The sequence below is a fragment of the Rana temporaria genome, chromosome 1, assembly GCF_905171775.1.
Source record: "Rana temporaria chromosome 1, aRanTem1.1, whole genome shotgun sequence".
NCBI lineage: Eukaryota > Metazoa > Chordata > Amphibia > Anura > Ranidae > Rana > Rana temporaria.
In genome coordinates, this window is record NC_053489.1 from 281,507,296 (window position 1) to 281,525,100 (window position 17,805).

At 39.0% G+C, this 17,805-nt stretch overlaps 1 protein-coding gene across 1 annotated transcript in view; it reads right to left on the reverse strand.

The window, feature by feature from the left end:
* Positions 1–17,805, reverse strand: part of RORB (RAR related orphan receptor B) — a 289,832-nt gene that overhangs the window by 37,646 nt on the left and 234,381 nt on the right. Inside the window, exon 3 of the mRNA XM_040356221.1 lies at positions 1,501–1,642. Within this exon, the coding sequence (XP_040212155.1) occupies positions 1,501–1,642 (142 nt within the window). The remainder of the gene's footprint in view (positions 1–1,500; positions 1,643–17,805) is intronic.

The following is a 17,805-nucleotide window of genomic DNA, read 5'->3' on the forward strand; positions in this document are numbered from 1 at the left end:
GACTGAGAGCAATACCTAGTACTTTTTGATTTATAACATACTTGAATAGATTTTTAGTTTTTTTAATTAGAGTTTAATGTGCCTTTAAGCCTGTTATTCCTCTGCTAAATCTGCTATTACTGACATAACAATAGGCATATTGTATTGGAGATACACAAGAAATAAGAGTAGGTCTTAAAATGTAAATAAACCCAGACTATGAAAAACTCTTATTACATGCCATATAACAGGGTAATAAGAGATCCAAAAAGTACAACTGGGTGACTAAGCTTACCAATATCTACTTAAAAATTAGATATCATTATGAAGTTGATTAATCCTTTATTGTTCAAACATAATTTCTATATGCATTATAACGATCACAATCTATTTCTAAGCAATGGATGTGACTTTCACCAACCATGCTCTGGTGGAGAATCAATCATTCTCATTTAAAACATATGTACCTAGAAGATGCTCCGGGAAAGAATGTTTCCTGAAATTCAGATTCGCGACTTTATAAATATTCCACTTAAGTGATTAGTATAACTTTTTACTTTTATATAAAAAGTGATTATATAATTTACTTCATTCATCCAGCCATGTGCATACCAAAGTTCAGTTTTTTTACTTTCCTTTGCACATGATTGGTTATTAAGTCTAAACACAGCTTTCCCATATTAACTTAAGTAACTTAAGTAAACATCCTCTACTCCTTGCATAAATTAACACCAGTGAATATGTTTGTTTATACCTAGGGCAGTATAACTGTTGCGTGGTTCCAGCACAATCTATGGAATGGAAAGGTGAAAACTGCCTGGTTCTCTCGTTTTCAAGACAACTATTTGTTGAAGTTCATATTTGCCATAGTTTTATATTGGTTGTATATAAAGTGGTGTTTTGGTGTATTTGATAATAATAGGACAGTTTTGTAAATTTAATTTTAACAGTGGTTTACACTATATTTCTTCAAAATTACACACCATTTTTAATGAGCTACTTATTTTCTAAAACTGCACTGCTTTTTCTAAAAAAAATACATTCTTTTCTTAAAACAATTACAGCCTTTTCCACTTTTTTTTTGGTAAACTGACATAGTTAGTCAGGTTAAAATAGGCACATGTCCATCGACTTCACCTACTATAGTTACTTTTTACTAGAAAACACTTTAAGGAAAAATATGAGGAAATAGTGTAAACATATCATTATGCCACTTCTTGCTCTGGCTTTGGGGGGAAGAACAACCTGCCAGTGACTATAGGGTAGGTATATTATTATTATTTTTTCCATACGCTAAGGAACCTGTAGAGATCAAATACAGATCTAAAAGTAGAAAATATGAACTCAGAAGGAATTTTCCCAATCCACCTTTGCTCAGAGGTTGAGTAACCATATAAGAGTTCATAAGTCCATAATTTTTTTTTAAAGAGAAATGTTGGTCTTTTCATGTTCCTACTGTATCTCAACTATATTAGAAGAAACCTTCAAAAGAATACAGTACTGAAATTGAAGTTAACTTACCATCTCTAGACATTCCCAGGGCAAGACACTTCTGCAGTCTACAGTGCTGGCAGCGGTTTCTATTTGTTCTGTCAATTAAACAGTTCCTCTGCCTTGGGCACGAATAAGAGGCATTGTTTTGTTGACTTCTTCTGAAGAATCCCTGAAATGGTAAGAGATAATTAGGAATCCAAATGATATTTGTGGTAATTAAACGTATTGTGATAAAAAAACTGTCTCATTACTAAATAAAGAATAAAAAAGAAATCTCTGGGATGTTGATTTGTATATGAAATGTAGCCCTGCAGTATGACATTAGCATTCAGAAGGCTCATAATGGGATATCATTAATACCATGCAAGAAATACCATATTAATGTTTACTGTGGTTGTTGTGAGCTAACAAACTCAACCAAGGGGATTGTAAAGTTGGCTACAGATGAAATGACTTTGCATCTGATAAAACCAAGATAGGAAATTAAAAAAAGATATACATAAAAAACATCACAATCATGCGTTGCAAAAAAAATTGTCATGCGAGAATGATTATAGTTTGTATGGAATCCTTCAATGTTACAGTGCATTGAAAAAGTATTTGTACCCCTTGAAATGTTCCACATTGTGTCATATTACAACCAAAAACGTCAATGTATTTTATTGAGATTTTATGTGATAGACCAACACAAAGTGGCAAATAATTGTAAAGTGGAAAAAAAAATGTCAACACTTTTTACAAATAGATATCTGAAAAGTGTGGCATGCATTTGTATTCAGTCCTTTGTAGAACCACCTTTCTCTGCAAATACAGCTGCAAATATTTTTGGGTATGTCTCTACCAGTTTTGAAGATCTATTGAGTGACATTTTTGCCCATTCTTCTTTGCAAAATCGCTTAAGCCCTGTCAGACTGGATGGGAAACGTCTGTGAACAGCAATTGGATTTAGGGCTAGACTTTGACTGTGCCATTATAACACCTGAATTTACTTTGATCTAAACCAGTTAGAATAGAGCTAGGGCTAAAGGGACCCCAAAGGCCAAAAAGACCGTAGAAAAAGAGGGGGCAGGAGGACTATATCGGTACTGGATAGAGAAAAAATAAATTTGCAGAGTAGTAGAGATAAAATATATATATCAATTTATTAACATGGTATCAAAAAAGACAAACATAGTCGTAAAGTACATCAAAGCAATAATATAAAACAGTGAACACATTTGATCTAAACCATTCCATTGTAGCTCTGGCTACAATAATCCCAATAAAATACATTTACGTTTTTGGTTGTAACATGACAAAATGTGGAAAATTTGAATTGGTATAAATACTTTTTCAAGGCACTGTATACAGTATGTCCATGTGCTATTTAAATAAGCAGATTGGCAGGTGTCCTAGCAACCTCATTGCCTTCACACTGATAACATCTGTGGGTAATGGTTGTCTGCAAGAATGATTTTTCCATCATGCTGGAAAATCAGTTTTGTTAATATCTACCAGTTATTAAGTCATCCAAAAAGTTTGAATATTCTGTGGATTGGATAAAAAACTGATGTCTCTGACCAGCTTAAGGCTGGTTGAGATATTTACCTTAAAAGGAACTTGACAAGATTAGCTAATTCTCTGCATATTGTCTATAGCTATGAAGAATGTATAGTTCTGCCTTATTTAAGTTTACCTGTGTGAAACTTTAGCTGGAGTGTCCAGGAGAATTGATTTAATAAAGGCTAAGTAAACTTTTGGAGCATGTTACATGTTACACCTGTAGTTAGGTTGTAACATATAACATGTTCCGGCACCTCCTCACCCCCCAACCCCCCTCCCCGCTCCTGTCAGCAGGCAGAAGCTCCCCTTCCCTAAAGCCACTGTTATATTTAAAATTGCAGCAGCTGTTTGGGCTGAGCCTGTATAGCTACATCAAAAAAATACAAGCCTCATTTGCCACCATGGCAGATGGCTTGTCGTTCTCAGTGGACAATGCTCATCAGCACTTCCTCCAGCTTTCTAACAGAAAGCCCCTACAGAGGTATGGGCAAGAAAGCTATAGAAATAAATGATAAAAACACTTTTTTAAAGGTAAACTTATTTTATTAAGGACTAAAGGCTGTTCAGTTAGCAAAGCATGTAACTTACTAAATAAAGTGAAGCTATGATCATTTTGAATATTGTATCATATGCAAGAGAAATGTAGAACACACTGTATTTTTGCATGCACAAATGATTGTAGTAAACATAGCTTCACCTCATTCATTAAGCTAAATGAACATCCCATGCAACTGAGCAACTTTCAGACTTCAGATGATCGCTAACACTTATTACCCTAAAAATCGGGACTATAATATTTCTATTATTTTAAGCTAGTCTTGTTACAATTTACAAGGCTCTAGTAAACAACTTACATATTTAAAGCAGGTTAAATGTGAGTCTGTTGTATTGCTTGCTGATGTAAGCTCGAATACTGCCTAACCAACTTCTTCCTAACACAATTTCTTTAACAGGTGGCAAATAAACTATCCAGCATTGTCAAGATTGTGTGCTGTCTGCTTTTTCTGTTCACTTGTTGCTTGTATATGACTAGTTCTGCTACAGGTCTCTTATAGCTCTGTATATGTTTTGTCCACCATTCTAAAAAATGCATAACTTTTGCTCTCTAATATCATCATTTTTCTTTCTTGCTCACCTAAAAATGTCTGCAATACTCTGTGTATCCAGAGAGAAGCTGTGAGCTTGATAGTGTATAAAGGGAATATATCTCTATGTTCCCTTTGGTGTCAACTCCCACCTCCTCTTTGTCTCCTCTCCCCCTATTCCATTCCCTCCATTCCCGAAGGTCAGTCCATCTATCTATAAGAATATTGTTTTCTTTTGATTTTAATAATACATTACAGGGTAATACCAATCCCTGTTAGTGTCTAAGGGCCAGATTCACATAGAACTGCGGCGGCGCAACGTATCGTAGATACGTTACACCGCCGCAAGTTTTCATCGCAAGTGCCTGATTCACAAAGCACTTGCGATGAAAACTACGCCGGCGGCCTCCGGCGCAAGGCGGGCCAATTCAAATGGGCGTGTGCCATTTAAATTAGGCGCGCTCCCGCGCCAGACCTACTGCGCATGCTCCGTTTCCTAACTCCCGCCGTGCTTTGCGCGCCGTGACGTCATTTTTTCGAACGGCGACGCGCGTAGCGTACTTCCGTATTCCCGGACGTGTTACGCAAAAGACGTTAAATTTTAAATTTCGACGCGGGAACGACGGCCATACTTTAGACAGCAATACGATTGCTGACTAAAGTTAGGGCAGGTCAAACGACGACTAACTTTGCGACGGGAAACTAGACTAGCAGCGACGTATTGAACGCGAAAATCCGTCGGGGATCCGCCGTAACTGCTAATTTGCATACCCGACGCTGGTTTACGACGCGAACTCCACCCAGCGGCGGCCGCGGTATTGCATCCTAAGATCTGACAGTGTAAAACAATTACACCTGTCGGATCTTATGGATATCTATACGTAACTGATTCTATGAATCAGTCGCATAGATAGAAACAGAGATACGACGGCGTATCAGGAGAAACGCCGTCGTATCTCTTTGGTGAATCTGGCCCAAAGTTCTTTTGCATATGATACCACCCATCTATATTTGTTTCTCTCTACCTGGATATACTGTTGTAAACCAGTCTATGTCCTGAAATAGATGTAACCTTGTCTTGTTTTTTTCTCTCAGTACAGCGTTTGAACAAAAAAGAATAGATGTATGTCTCTGAGATAATACAAGAGAAAATACAATGATTTTATGAAAAAACACAATTAGAAAGTAGTAACCCCAGTCTAAACCTAAGTCTAACTTATATCATATAACAGGTAAAAACACTACCTTTACAATGTTAATTATCCCCTACATGCTTCATTGATGAGGGTTTTTCATTGACAACTCGCCAAATGGGCTGTCTATTGGGCATAATTCTTAGATAAACACAGGTGAAGAATCACCTTTGGGAGAAGGTTTATTGGATTAAAATTAGAATTGGAAAAGGAAAATAGAAATAAGAGCTGCGTTCTGTATAATGCTGAATGAATATTTGGACACGGTAGAATCATTTATCACAATTAACATTTCAATAATTTGTTCTTAAATTAACAATAATGTGTTTTACATATATATATATATATATATATATATATATATATATATATATATATATATATATATATAAAATACAGGGAGACACAGAGAGAGAGAGTACATAAACTAAACTATTACAAAGAATCTGAGGCTCTCTTCTGTGCAGGTAGTAAAGATATAGATACAGTGCCTTGCAAAAGTATTTACCCCCCTTGGCGTTTTTCATGTTTTTTGCCTCACAACCTGGAATTAACATAGATTATTTGAGGATTTGCATCATTTAATTTACAGAACATGCCCACAACTTTGAAGATGTTTTTTTTTTATTGTGATGCAAACAACAAAAATAATAAAATAACAGAAAAAGTCAATTTGCATAACTATTCACCCCCATAAAGTCAATACTTTGTAGCACCACCTTTTGCGGCTATCACAGCTCCATTCGCTTTGGATAAGTCTCTATGAGCTTGCCACATCTTACCACTGGGATTTTTGCCCATTCCTCCTTGCAAAACTGCTCCAGCTCCTTCAAGTTGGATGGTTTGTGCTTTGAACAGCAATTTTTAAGTCTGACCACAGATTTTCTATTATATTGAGGTCTGGGCTTTGACTAGGCCATTCCAACACATTTACATGTTTCCCCTTAAACCACTCAAGTGTTGCTTTAGCAGTGTTTTTGGGGTCATTGTCCTGCTGGAAGGTGAACCTCTGTCCTAGCCTCAAATCACACACATTGTGGTACAGGTTTTTCTCAAGAATATCCCTGTATTTAGCACCATCCATCTTTCCCTCAACTCTGACCAGTTTCCCAGTCCCCACTGCTGAAAAACATCCCCACAGCATGATGCTACCACCACCATATTTCACTATGGGGATGGTGTTCTTTGGGTGATGTTTTGGGTTTGCGCCAGACATAGCATTTTTTTTGATGGCCAAAAAGTTCAATTTTATTCTCATCAGACCAGAGCACCTTCCTCCATACATTTTGGGAGTCTCCCACGTGCCATTTTGTTTTTTGCTGAAAGTAATGGCTTTCTTCTGGCCACTCTGCCATAAAACCCAACTCTATGGAGCTTAAGACTTATTGTCATCCTATGTACAGATACTCCAGTCTCTTCTGTGGAACTCTGAAGCTCCTCCAGGGTTACCTTAGGTCTCTGATTAATGCCCTCCTTGCCCGGTCCTTGAGTTTTGGGTTGTGGCCGTCTCTTGGCAGGTTTGCTGTTGTGCCATGTTCTTTCCATTTGGTTATGATAGATTTGATGGTGCTCCTAGGGATCATCAAAGATTTGGATTTTTTTTTATAATCTAACCCTGACTTGTACTTCTCAACAACATTGTCCCTTACTTGTTTGGAGAGTTCCTTGGTCTTCATGGCAGGGTTAGTAGTGCCTCTTGCTTAGGTGTTGCAGCCTCTGGGGCCTTTCAAATTTGTGTGTATATGTAATGACAGATCATGTGACACATAGATTGCACACAGGTGAACATCATTTCACTAATTATGTGACTTCTGAAGGTAATTGGTTGCACCAGAGCTTTTTATGTGCTTCATAACAAAGGGGGTGAATACATACGCACATGCCAATTATCAGTTTTGTATTTCTGAAAAATCGTTTTATGTATATATTTTTCTAATTTTACTTCATCAACTAATACTATTGTGTTCTGATCCATCACATATAATTCAGATAAAAACAAAACAAAAAAACATTAAACTAAAGGCTGTAATGTAACAAAATAGATAAAAAGCCAGGGGGTGAATACTTTTGCCAGGCACTGTAAATATTAGTGTCCTAGCCCTTGAATACAGTCAGCACATACACACACAAACACTTAATATGCAAGTGATTATCATTTTCTCCGGCAGTGTGATAATATATACGCATAATAATTTGTTGAAAATGTGTTATATTCACAGGTGTATTTTAAGTTTGGCTTGGCAGTTTCTTTTAGTAAACTATTCAGAGAATGCATTTTACACCTCTACAACAAGTGCTAACGTTATTTCATATAGACAATAATCCCTATAATTTATCCATAGGGAGAAGGGTTTAGGCATAGCATGTCTATTGAAATAACAATGAAGCCTTTATCAATACTCTATAAATACTTTATATTTATAGAGCATCAATAAATACAGCGATGAATGTCAAGTAAAAGACTCAAAGTTAACATAAAAAATTTGTAGTACACTAAGTTCTTGTTTTGGGATAACTACTCTGTTAGTGGTAAATGGACTTTCAGGCTGGATCGCCTGATGACAATAAAGGGGGAAAAAGCGTAAAAATGAAAACTAATGCAGCCATTACATCTAAGAATTGGTAAGCTGCAACATATTAAAGCTTTGCTTCTGGATTTAATGCCGCTTTAATGTGTCCTTTTTTATATGCTTTGGCCCACTGAGCAACAAAGGTCATAAAAAGTCTGTATCTTATTTTTAAATGAATCTTTGTACCAAGTAAAATTGAGGTTGAACATTCCAAAAAACATAGGCCCAGATTCTCAAAGGACTTACGATGGCGTATCGCCATGTACGCCGTCGTAAGTCCGAATGAGAGCCATCGTATCTATGCGGCTGATTCTTAGAATCAGTTACGCATAAATTCGGCTAAGATACGAGCGGCATAAGTCTCTTACGCCGTCGTATCTTAGTTGCATATTTAGGTGGCGCTTCCGTAGATTTCCACGTCGAATATGTAAATTAGCTAGATACGCCGATTCACGAACGTACGTGCGCCCGGCATAGCAAGATACGTCGTTTACGTAAGACATACGCCGGCGTAAAGTTACCCCTCATAAAGCAGCGGTAAGTCATGTTAGGTATGGACATCGGAAATGTATGAACAGCGTCGTATTTTACGTTGTTTGCGTAAGTCGTCTGTGAATGGGGCTGGACGTAAGTTACGTTCACGTCGAAAGCATTGACTATTTGCGGCGTAATTTTGAGCATGCGCACTGGGATACGTTCACGGACGGCGCATGCGCCATTCGTTAAAAACACTAGCCTACTTTGAATTACGCGGGCTTAACTTTGGGTGCAAGTTCTTTGAGAATACGGGACCTGCCTCACTAAGTTACGGCGGCGTAGTGTATCTGAGATACGCTACGCCCGCACATAGTTACGCCGCCCTACGTGAATCTGGGCCATAGATTATACATTCAAAACTGTTATTTATTACTGTCCATTTTCTATCACTTTGTTATTTTCAAGAATGATACACCTACCGCATTTACCTACAGTAAATACTCCTTACAGTATAAACAGAAGTTTACAGCACTGTACTCTTACCTTTAAAATCGCAATACAGACATACAGCTTTGTAAAAATTGCAAGGCAAAATGTGCAGAGATCATAGCAACAAAAGAAAATCCATCTTGTATTGGTCGCTGTTTAATAAAGTTAAATCCAATTGGTCAGTTGTTGGCTACAACATGTGGAATGTGTTGTTTTAGAAGCATTTATAAATAAATTTACTTTGTCAGTTGATTTAGATCACAGTATAGTTTGTTACTGAATGTATGTACCATACATGCACTAGTCGTTGTCTCATAATATCACATTGTCATATCTATCTATCTATCTATCTATCTATCTATCTATCTATCTATCTATCTATCTATCTATCTATCTATCTATCTATCGTCACACAGTATACAGACATATTTTATACACTAGCGTGTCAAGATCCTATGGGGTAAAAAAAAATGACCGCACCAGCCAAGCAGACTCTGGCTGGAAAAAAGCGCCCAGAGGCGATTCAGTTCGCATGCGTTGCGCTATACAAGTCATTCATTCATACAGGATGTACATGCGTGGTGTGAGATACTTTGTCTGTAAAGAAAATGGAGAAGCTAATTGTTTTCCCTTTAGCTTTCTATACACAATATATTTCAGTTTGTCATGATTCTTGTCTATCTGTTTCATGATGTATACACCAGAGCTAGACTGGTCCCTTGCAAATGCATTTGAAAGCAAAATCCTTGGTGTCCCTGAGTTACTGGCAGCGTCTTCACAGAGATCATGTCAGATTGTGTTCACACAAAGAATGAATGGCATGGCCCAAATGCCCATTTCAATTCTAGGCTTGTCTTCTCACTCCCACTGCTGTCACCAAAAATCATGCACATAGCCCCAACCACCTCCTACACAATATCCTCTTTATGACCCTGCCCATCCTGCTTTTGCCTTCTATGGCACCACCCCTAATTATGAAGCTGGCACCATCTTGAGCCCTATAGGTGGGTACATCTTACACGTGGGGCATGGCACCCGCCACTAACACAATTACAACCACATCACTGTATGAGGAAGTGGGCATGAGCTAAAACATACAGTTCTAAAGGGCCCATGCCCACAGGAAGATACTCATGCCCCCATAATTACTATTCCAATTCATGACAGAGGTGGACTGTGGTAAGGGCAGTGTGTAGGCAACTCAAGCTCTTCCTATATATTGGAAGTAAATAAATCACTTGTCAGTAGCAGTAGAATAAACATTCTGCCTCAGAATGCAGGTAATTGCTTTAAACTGGCCAATACAAATTTACAGAATCTCACAAATTGGGGAGAACAAATGTGAGTTATTCTTTATCACAGATACTCCTTTTCAATACTTTATTGTTGTTAAAATTATAATTTATAAAAAAATATATAATACATACATACTGTATATGTATATATATATATATATATATATATATATATATATATATATATATATATATATATATATATATATATACACATATACATATATATATATATATATATATATATATATATATATATATATATATATATATATATATCCATAATATTACATAATAAGCAGCTTATAGAGAAACTAAGAAAACAAGAATCCCTCACATTTACATTTTTTTTAACTCACACGACAGAAAGACACATGTAGTTGACAGTATCCATCCTAAGCAATGACTGGCATACATTAGGAGAATTTTCGAAGATGTTATCTGAGCATTAGAGGCACTTGATGTCTCATCAAATCTCACACATGTTTTATTTCTTTATGTTAATCAAGTTTTAATTTTTATGTATTGACCTTTCTTTACCTTCTACATTCTATTTAGTCTTCCTAGATGTAGCATTACTGCTACAGTTGCTATTTATGGTATAATTATTATTCCCGCTGGCCCAATGAAATATCATGAAATATGGTTTTAAAACTTACCAATTAAGAAATAAATTCAACAACAATGACATATATATCTACTTGATAAGAATTAATTTACAGTAAGGGAACAATCTAACGAGAATCTAGGTTTGACAAATCCTTATGGTGTATTAAAGCTTATTACACATTGTTCTGTATTTGCCTGGTGTTCAAGCACACTTTCATTTATAAAGGCTATAACAGATTTGAACTTATTCATGTTTGTTTATAAAGCTATTTTACAGATTGCTCCTTAGTACGCCATCAGTTTAAGTGGTACTGTTTGTTTTCCCTCTCCCCCAATTAAAAGGCTTTGCTTGTTAGCTTTAATACTTTATGTTACCCTCATTAAAAGGAGTTTACTTCTGAAAAGTGTGTCATTGACTTTTATTGTGATACTACTATGACTCTGCTGGAGCAGCCTACAGCATGCAGCTTTGTGAAGGGTAAATAAGGCTACGTTTTGTACTGCACCCCTAATGTATGATTTCGGCAATTAGGTAGTGATGCAAAAAGAGAATACAGACGACACACTGAGGAAACAACTATTATGAGAGTTCTGAATCAGGCTAAACCAAGTGAACAAAACCTGTCCTAGATTTTGTTAAAAGTAAAACAGAGAAACTAACTGTACATAGCAAGTGATGCTCATATGTAATCTTCAAATGGATCTAAACAGAATTAATGAAAACAAATGCAAATCCTAATGGGGATAGATGAGTAACAAGCATCTTAATAATCTGCATCAATTCTACAATAGTATATTTTGTCCATACAAAATATAAGCACCATGTTGTTCTGACACTGAGCTCATGTGCAACTCCATTTAAAGTTAACCTATCAACCTGTAGCTTTTTAAAATCAATAGTCAATTCTAAAAACAGATACCATATGATGCCTGCTAGTACATTTTTTTGAAGCCCTTGTAATCCCAGGCAGACTGGCCTTAAGGTCCTGTGTTGATGGGGTTTGGGCTTGTATTGATGGCATTAGTTTGACATCAGTTTAAGGCTGGGTTCACACTACTACACTACTTTCATCCTACTTTGCTCTGCTACATTGGTCCTACATTTATCCTACATTGGTCCTACATCCATCCTGCTTTCATGAACAGGATACTACTTTGGTCCGACTTCAATGATATTCAATGGGCCTGAAGTAGGATCAATGTAGGACCAAAAGTAGTACAGGGAGCATTTTCAAAGTCGGACCGACTTGTGTAGGATGCTACAAGAGGCTCTCAGAGGGAAACATTGAACACAGAGCAAAGTAGGATGAAAGTAGTGTAGTAGTGTGAACCCAGCCTCAAGCACTTCTGGAATCATTCAGAATTCATTTACAGGTGTGTTTGGCTTGCAATTGACCTCCTTCTGACCTGCACTTGACCTGCTACCAGAACTTGTAAAGGAATGCAACATTTATTTAAAGTGGACATAATCCTGTCAATACAGGCCCTAGGGTTTATCAAACTGGTAGGATGAAGAAAAGGGGCTTAGCACCACGATCAGGGCTTTGTTTTTGACCTGAAGAAATTACCATCCTTATTAAATGTGCCTTGAATCATAGTGGCACACAGAAATTGTCTCAACTCCCAAAACATTTGTAATTCTGTTCCTCAAGACTTGTGATTTAGCTAACCCTATAACTCCAGCCTAGTGGGGACACGGACTGCACAAAAAAAAACTTTTTAAGGTTATTGCCACTGTCTTCCAGTGCCAGTCCCTGTCTCCATGGGTCAAGAGCAGCAATAAAACATGATAGCTTTTTCACTCTTTTCAAGTAAACAAAAAAAAGGTAAATATTGGCCCCTGGTCAGTGGGACTATAAAAGTATTTATAAAATGGCTGATGGTCAATAAATGTTTTGAGCCAATAGATAGTTAATACATTAACCACTTAAGCCCCGGACCAATATGCTGGCTAAAGACCCAAGGTGTTTTTACAGTTCGGGACTGCGTCGCTTTAACAGACAATTGCGCGGTCGTGCGACGTGGCTCCCAAACAAAATTGGCGTCCTTTTCCCCCCACAAATAGAGCTTTCTTTTGGTGGTATTTGATCGCATCTGCGGTTTTTAGTTTTTGAGCTATAAACAAAAATAGAGCGACAATTTTGAAAAAAATGCAATATTTTTTACTTTTTGCTATAATAAATATCCCCCAAAAACATATATAATTTATTTTTTTCCCTCAGTTTAGGACGATACGTATTCTTCTACCTATTTTTGGTAAAAAAAAATCGCAATAATCGTTTATCGGTTGGTTTGCGCAAAATTTATATCGTTTACAAAATAGGGGATAGTTTTATTGCATTTTTATTTTTTTTATTTTTTTTACTACTAATGGCGGCGATCAGCGATTTTTTTCGTGACTGCGACATTATGGCGGACACTTCGGACAATTTTGACACATTTTTGGGACCATTGTCATTTTCACAGCAAAAAATGCATTTAAATTGCATTCTTTATTGTGAAAATGACAGTTGCAGTTTGGGAGTTAACCACAGGAGGGGGCGCTGTAGGAGTTAGGGTTCACTTTGTGAGTGTTTACAACTGTAGGGGGGTGTGGCTGTAGGTGTGACGTCATTGATCGTGTCTCCCCTATAAAGGGGATGACGCGATCGATACGCCGCCACAGTGAAGCACGGGGAAGCCGTGTTTACACACGGCTCTCCCCGTTCTTCAGCTCCGGGGACCGATCGCCGCACTGCGGCCCCCCCACCTCAGAGCACCCTGTCCCCATGTTGATGAGGACAGGGCCCCTTCCCGACAACCCTGGCCGTTGGTTGTCGGGGTATGCGGGCGGGAGGCTTATCGGATTTTGGGAGCCCCCTTTAATAAGGGGGCCCCCAGATACCGGCCCCCCACCCTAAGTGAATGGATATGGGGTACATCGTACCCCTAACCATTCACCTGTAGGAAAATTTTCAAAGTTAATAAACACACCACACAAGGGTTTTTAAAATAATTTATTTTTCTGCTCCGGAGGCTCCCCCTGTCTTCTTTATTAGCTCTTTTACCAGGGGGAGCTTCTTCTTTGACGTCTTCGGGTGGGTGGGGGCCGCCGTCTGGTTCTCTTCCACCGCCGGGGGGGTCGCTTTTAAAAAAGCCCACATCCCCCGGCGGGTTTCCTCCGGCGTCTTCGGCGGGGGGCTTCTTCTTCCGCTATCCCGACGAGTCTTCTCCGCTATCCGGGGGGTCTTCTCAACTCTCCGGGGGTCTCCTTCTATGTTCGCCGCTCTCCGCTGTTGACTCGGCGCACCCCGGTTCTTCCTCTCGCTGTCTGGTGCTTCTGGTCAGTTTCCATTCAGTTTCTGCACTGGAATGAAGTGAACTAGAGCCATTTGAATACATGGAAAACACTGTGCATGCATTTTATGTGTGTTTTTTTTCTGCCTCAAAAACGCATGGAAAGTAGGTTATATGGTTTTCAATGGCATAGTTCACACCAGTGCTTGCAGTTCCAGTGCGTTCCAGTTCCAGAAAAAAAATAGAACATGACTGTACTGGAACGCTGTAAAACACTTTAAAAATGCACCGGAACGCACCTAAATGCACCAAAAACACACTGGAACACACTTGTCCTTATCTAAGGTTAATAAAAAAGAGGGGCGAAAAAAAGCACTGGACCGCATCAAAAACGTACCAAAAATGCACTGGAACGCATCAAAAACGCGCATGCAAAAAAGCACCTGGAACGCATCCGGATTGCGTTTCTATGGTGTGAACTGGTTAAGGTTTTAACTCACAGCATAAACTGAGAAAATTATTTCGCTCCTATAAACTGTTAGGCCCCATACACACGAGAGGATTTATCCGCAGATACGGTCCAGCGGACCGTATCCGCGGATAAATCCTCTCGAGGATTTCAGAAGATTTCTATGCGATGGCGTGTACACACCATCGCATTGAAATCCGCGCTGAAATCCTCTGGCGATGACGTGTCGCGCCGTCGCCGCTATTATGACGCGGCGACGGGCGCGACGCTGTCATAAAAGGAATTCCACGCATGCGTCAAATCATTACGACGCGTGCGGGGAATCCCTTTGGACGGATGGATCCGGTAAGTCTGTACAGACGAGCGGATCCATCCGTTGGAATGGATTTCAGCAGATGGATTTGTTGTGCAGCACAGCAAATATCCGATCTGCTGAAATCCATCCCAGAGGAGATTTCTCCGCGGAAACAGATCCGCTGGCGTGTACACACCATAGGATCTATCCGCAGAAACCCATTTGCTGGGATTTATCTGCGGATGGATTCTATCGTGTGTATGGGGCCTTAGGAGCGGATGTTCTTCTACTACAGGAGACACAATCGCAAGTTGTAGCTATACTCATCAAAAACTCAGTTATGTTTGATGTTCAACATACATATAGGGACTCTGGTAGTTGCTTTCTAATTGTCAAAGGCTAAATACAGGGCAAAGAAATCACCATGGCCTCTGTGTATGCACCGAATGAATCCCAGGCTTCTTTAAAACTTTTTTCAAACGTTAGAATTTGTTAACGGTTTTCAAGCCCTATACCATCAGCCCTGTACCCGAATTAAACTCCCTGGTTGCGCAGGCTTCAATTTTTTATGTCGTTTTTCAAAACGTCGTTTTTTGTGTCATAAAAAATGACCGTGTGTAGCTAAAACGACGTTTAAAACAACGTTTTTAAACCCGAGCATACTCAAAAGGAAGTTAGGACGCGAGTTTGAATGGAACAGAGTGCCGTCGTACGTGCTGAACGTAACCGCGCTTTGCTAGAGCTTTTGGAAAAAACGATGGTGTGTATGCTACGTCGTTTTTGAAAATGAAGTTTGAAAAACGTCGTTTTTTTTCATGCTAAAAAACTACGTTTTTTTTTCCATCACAAAAAAAAACGACCGTATGTACGCGGCATTAGATTAAAAATAACCAAGAATTTAAACTAAGCTTATATGCACGCAATGTCCTCTTGTTCCTGACTGACCCTTTATTCTCCCTCCTTAATCTACTCATCACCTTAGGTCCCTTCTATAACTTGTGCAAAAACAGTGTAGCGCTGGACAGCATATACCACATAAGTATCTAAAGCAACAGGTGTAAACAATGTTAATCTATAAGGCCGGGTACACACGGACAAACATGTATGGTGAAAGCGGTCCGTCGGACCGTTTCCACCATACATGTCTGCCAGAGGGCTTCTGTACGATGGTTGTACACACCATCGTACAGAAGTCCGCGCGTAAACAATACGCGGGGCGTGTCCGCGGTGTCGCCGCGTCGATGACGCGGTGTCGCCGCGACAATGACGCGGCGACGTGGGCGGCCCGCCTTTAAAATGCTTCCACGCATGCGTCGAAGTCATTCGACGCATGCGAGGGACGGCGGGCGCCTGGACATGTACGGTAGGTCTGTACTGACGACCGTACATGTCCGAGCGGGCTGAATTCCAGCGGACTGTTTTAAAACAAGTCCAGGAATATTTGTCTGCTGGGAAAAGGCCCGGCGGGCAAATGTTTGCTGGAATTCGGCCCGCTCGCGCCCACACACGACCAAACATGTCTGCTGAAACTGGCCTGCGGGCCAGTTTCAGCAGACATGTTTGCTCGTGAGTATGGGGCCTAAGTGGTAACAATCTTTTGAAACTTAATTCAATATATGAATACACAAAAGCTATAAATACATAGGTTGTTATAACACTGTGCCAATCATTATGGCACTGAGCATAAATTACTTATAAATATCAACAGATGAATAAACAGTGTAAAATAAAGTGACCAATTCAGCATATGAGGTGCAAAACAAAAAGAGTCCACAGAAAAAATCTGGAAGTTCACAGAAAAAAAGCTGGGAGTTATTAGCCCCTTCCAATGCAGGTGATGAAAAGATGCAAACAATGAAAGTCCAATTAGGAGATCCACAGGTGAGAAAGGAGGGAGATTTCAGACATCAGTGGCCCAACACCAGTAGAAATAAAGGCTTACCAGAAAGCCTGTGACTAATCCCTTTCTTTTTCCCCACATGGTGTTTGATAAACACACGCTCACATACATCTATGCAAGTTCCATTTGGAAGCAGTGGTTAACCCTATGAGGAGCTGTGGATTCTACCATCTAATCTGTGGAGAGATTCGGATTCGTTCCTGACACCCCAAATGATCAGAATTTCCTGCTATGCCTGTTTAGACTGTTCCTGAAAGGGATTAGTCACAGACTTTCTGGTAAGCCTTTATTTCTACTGGTGTTGGGCCACTGATGTCTGAAATCTCCCTCCTTTCTCACCATCATTTCCATGGTCTCAGGTGCTTCTTTGTTTGGAGTTTATTAAACGAATGGAAAGAATACACCATACTCTTATGCATTCTATGGAAATTTTTGACCGCAAATGGGATTCTTGGCCAGCCTATTAGGTTACCACTATGGTCAAGGCTCCTCCTATCTAGATCTACCAACCATGTTGGATCTGCTGGGGGGAAATGGGCTTCCTGTCAGTATTTTCACCTTCTAAACAAATCTGACAGCACAGTTTTCGGTATAATGCCAAACCATCTTTTTTATATGCAGAAGATGTAATATTGTCTTGTTCTATACACACTTTGTTGTTTCTGGTAAGGTTAAGATTTATTTTTATTGAAATACTAAGAAGAGAGATGCTTACCTGAAACACTGTTTCTTACCTTTTGTTTGGAAAAAAAAATCTGTATATACAGTACTCTCTATGCACATTAGATTTTTGTAAGTGCTTACATACCCTAATAAAAATGTTTGTAAACAAGAAAAAAGGAGGGACTATCCGATAGGGATATGTGTTTGATTAGGTGGTTAGCTTTGTGGGCATTGAAAGGTTGCCGTTTTGATCAGATGGCTGACATGTTTTGTTGAAAAAATTTGCTAGTTTGGAAGATGTCTGATGTCTTAAGTTGTATCGGTTTATAGGACAAATGGGTTGGCAAAGACATTTAGCTGTCCGCTTTGTTCCCTTTCAGCTAGTATTTATGTTTGGACCACCAAATTTACTTTTGTGCATGTTGAGACCAAGTGCCAAGTCCAATTCTCATTTGGTATTATTAAGCAA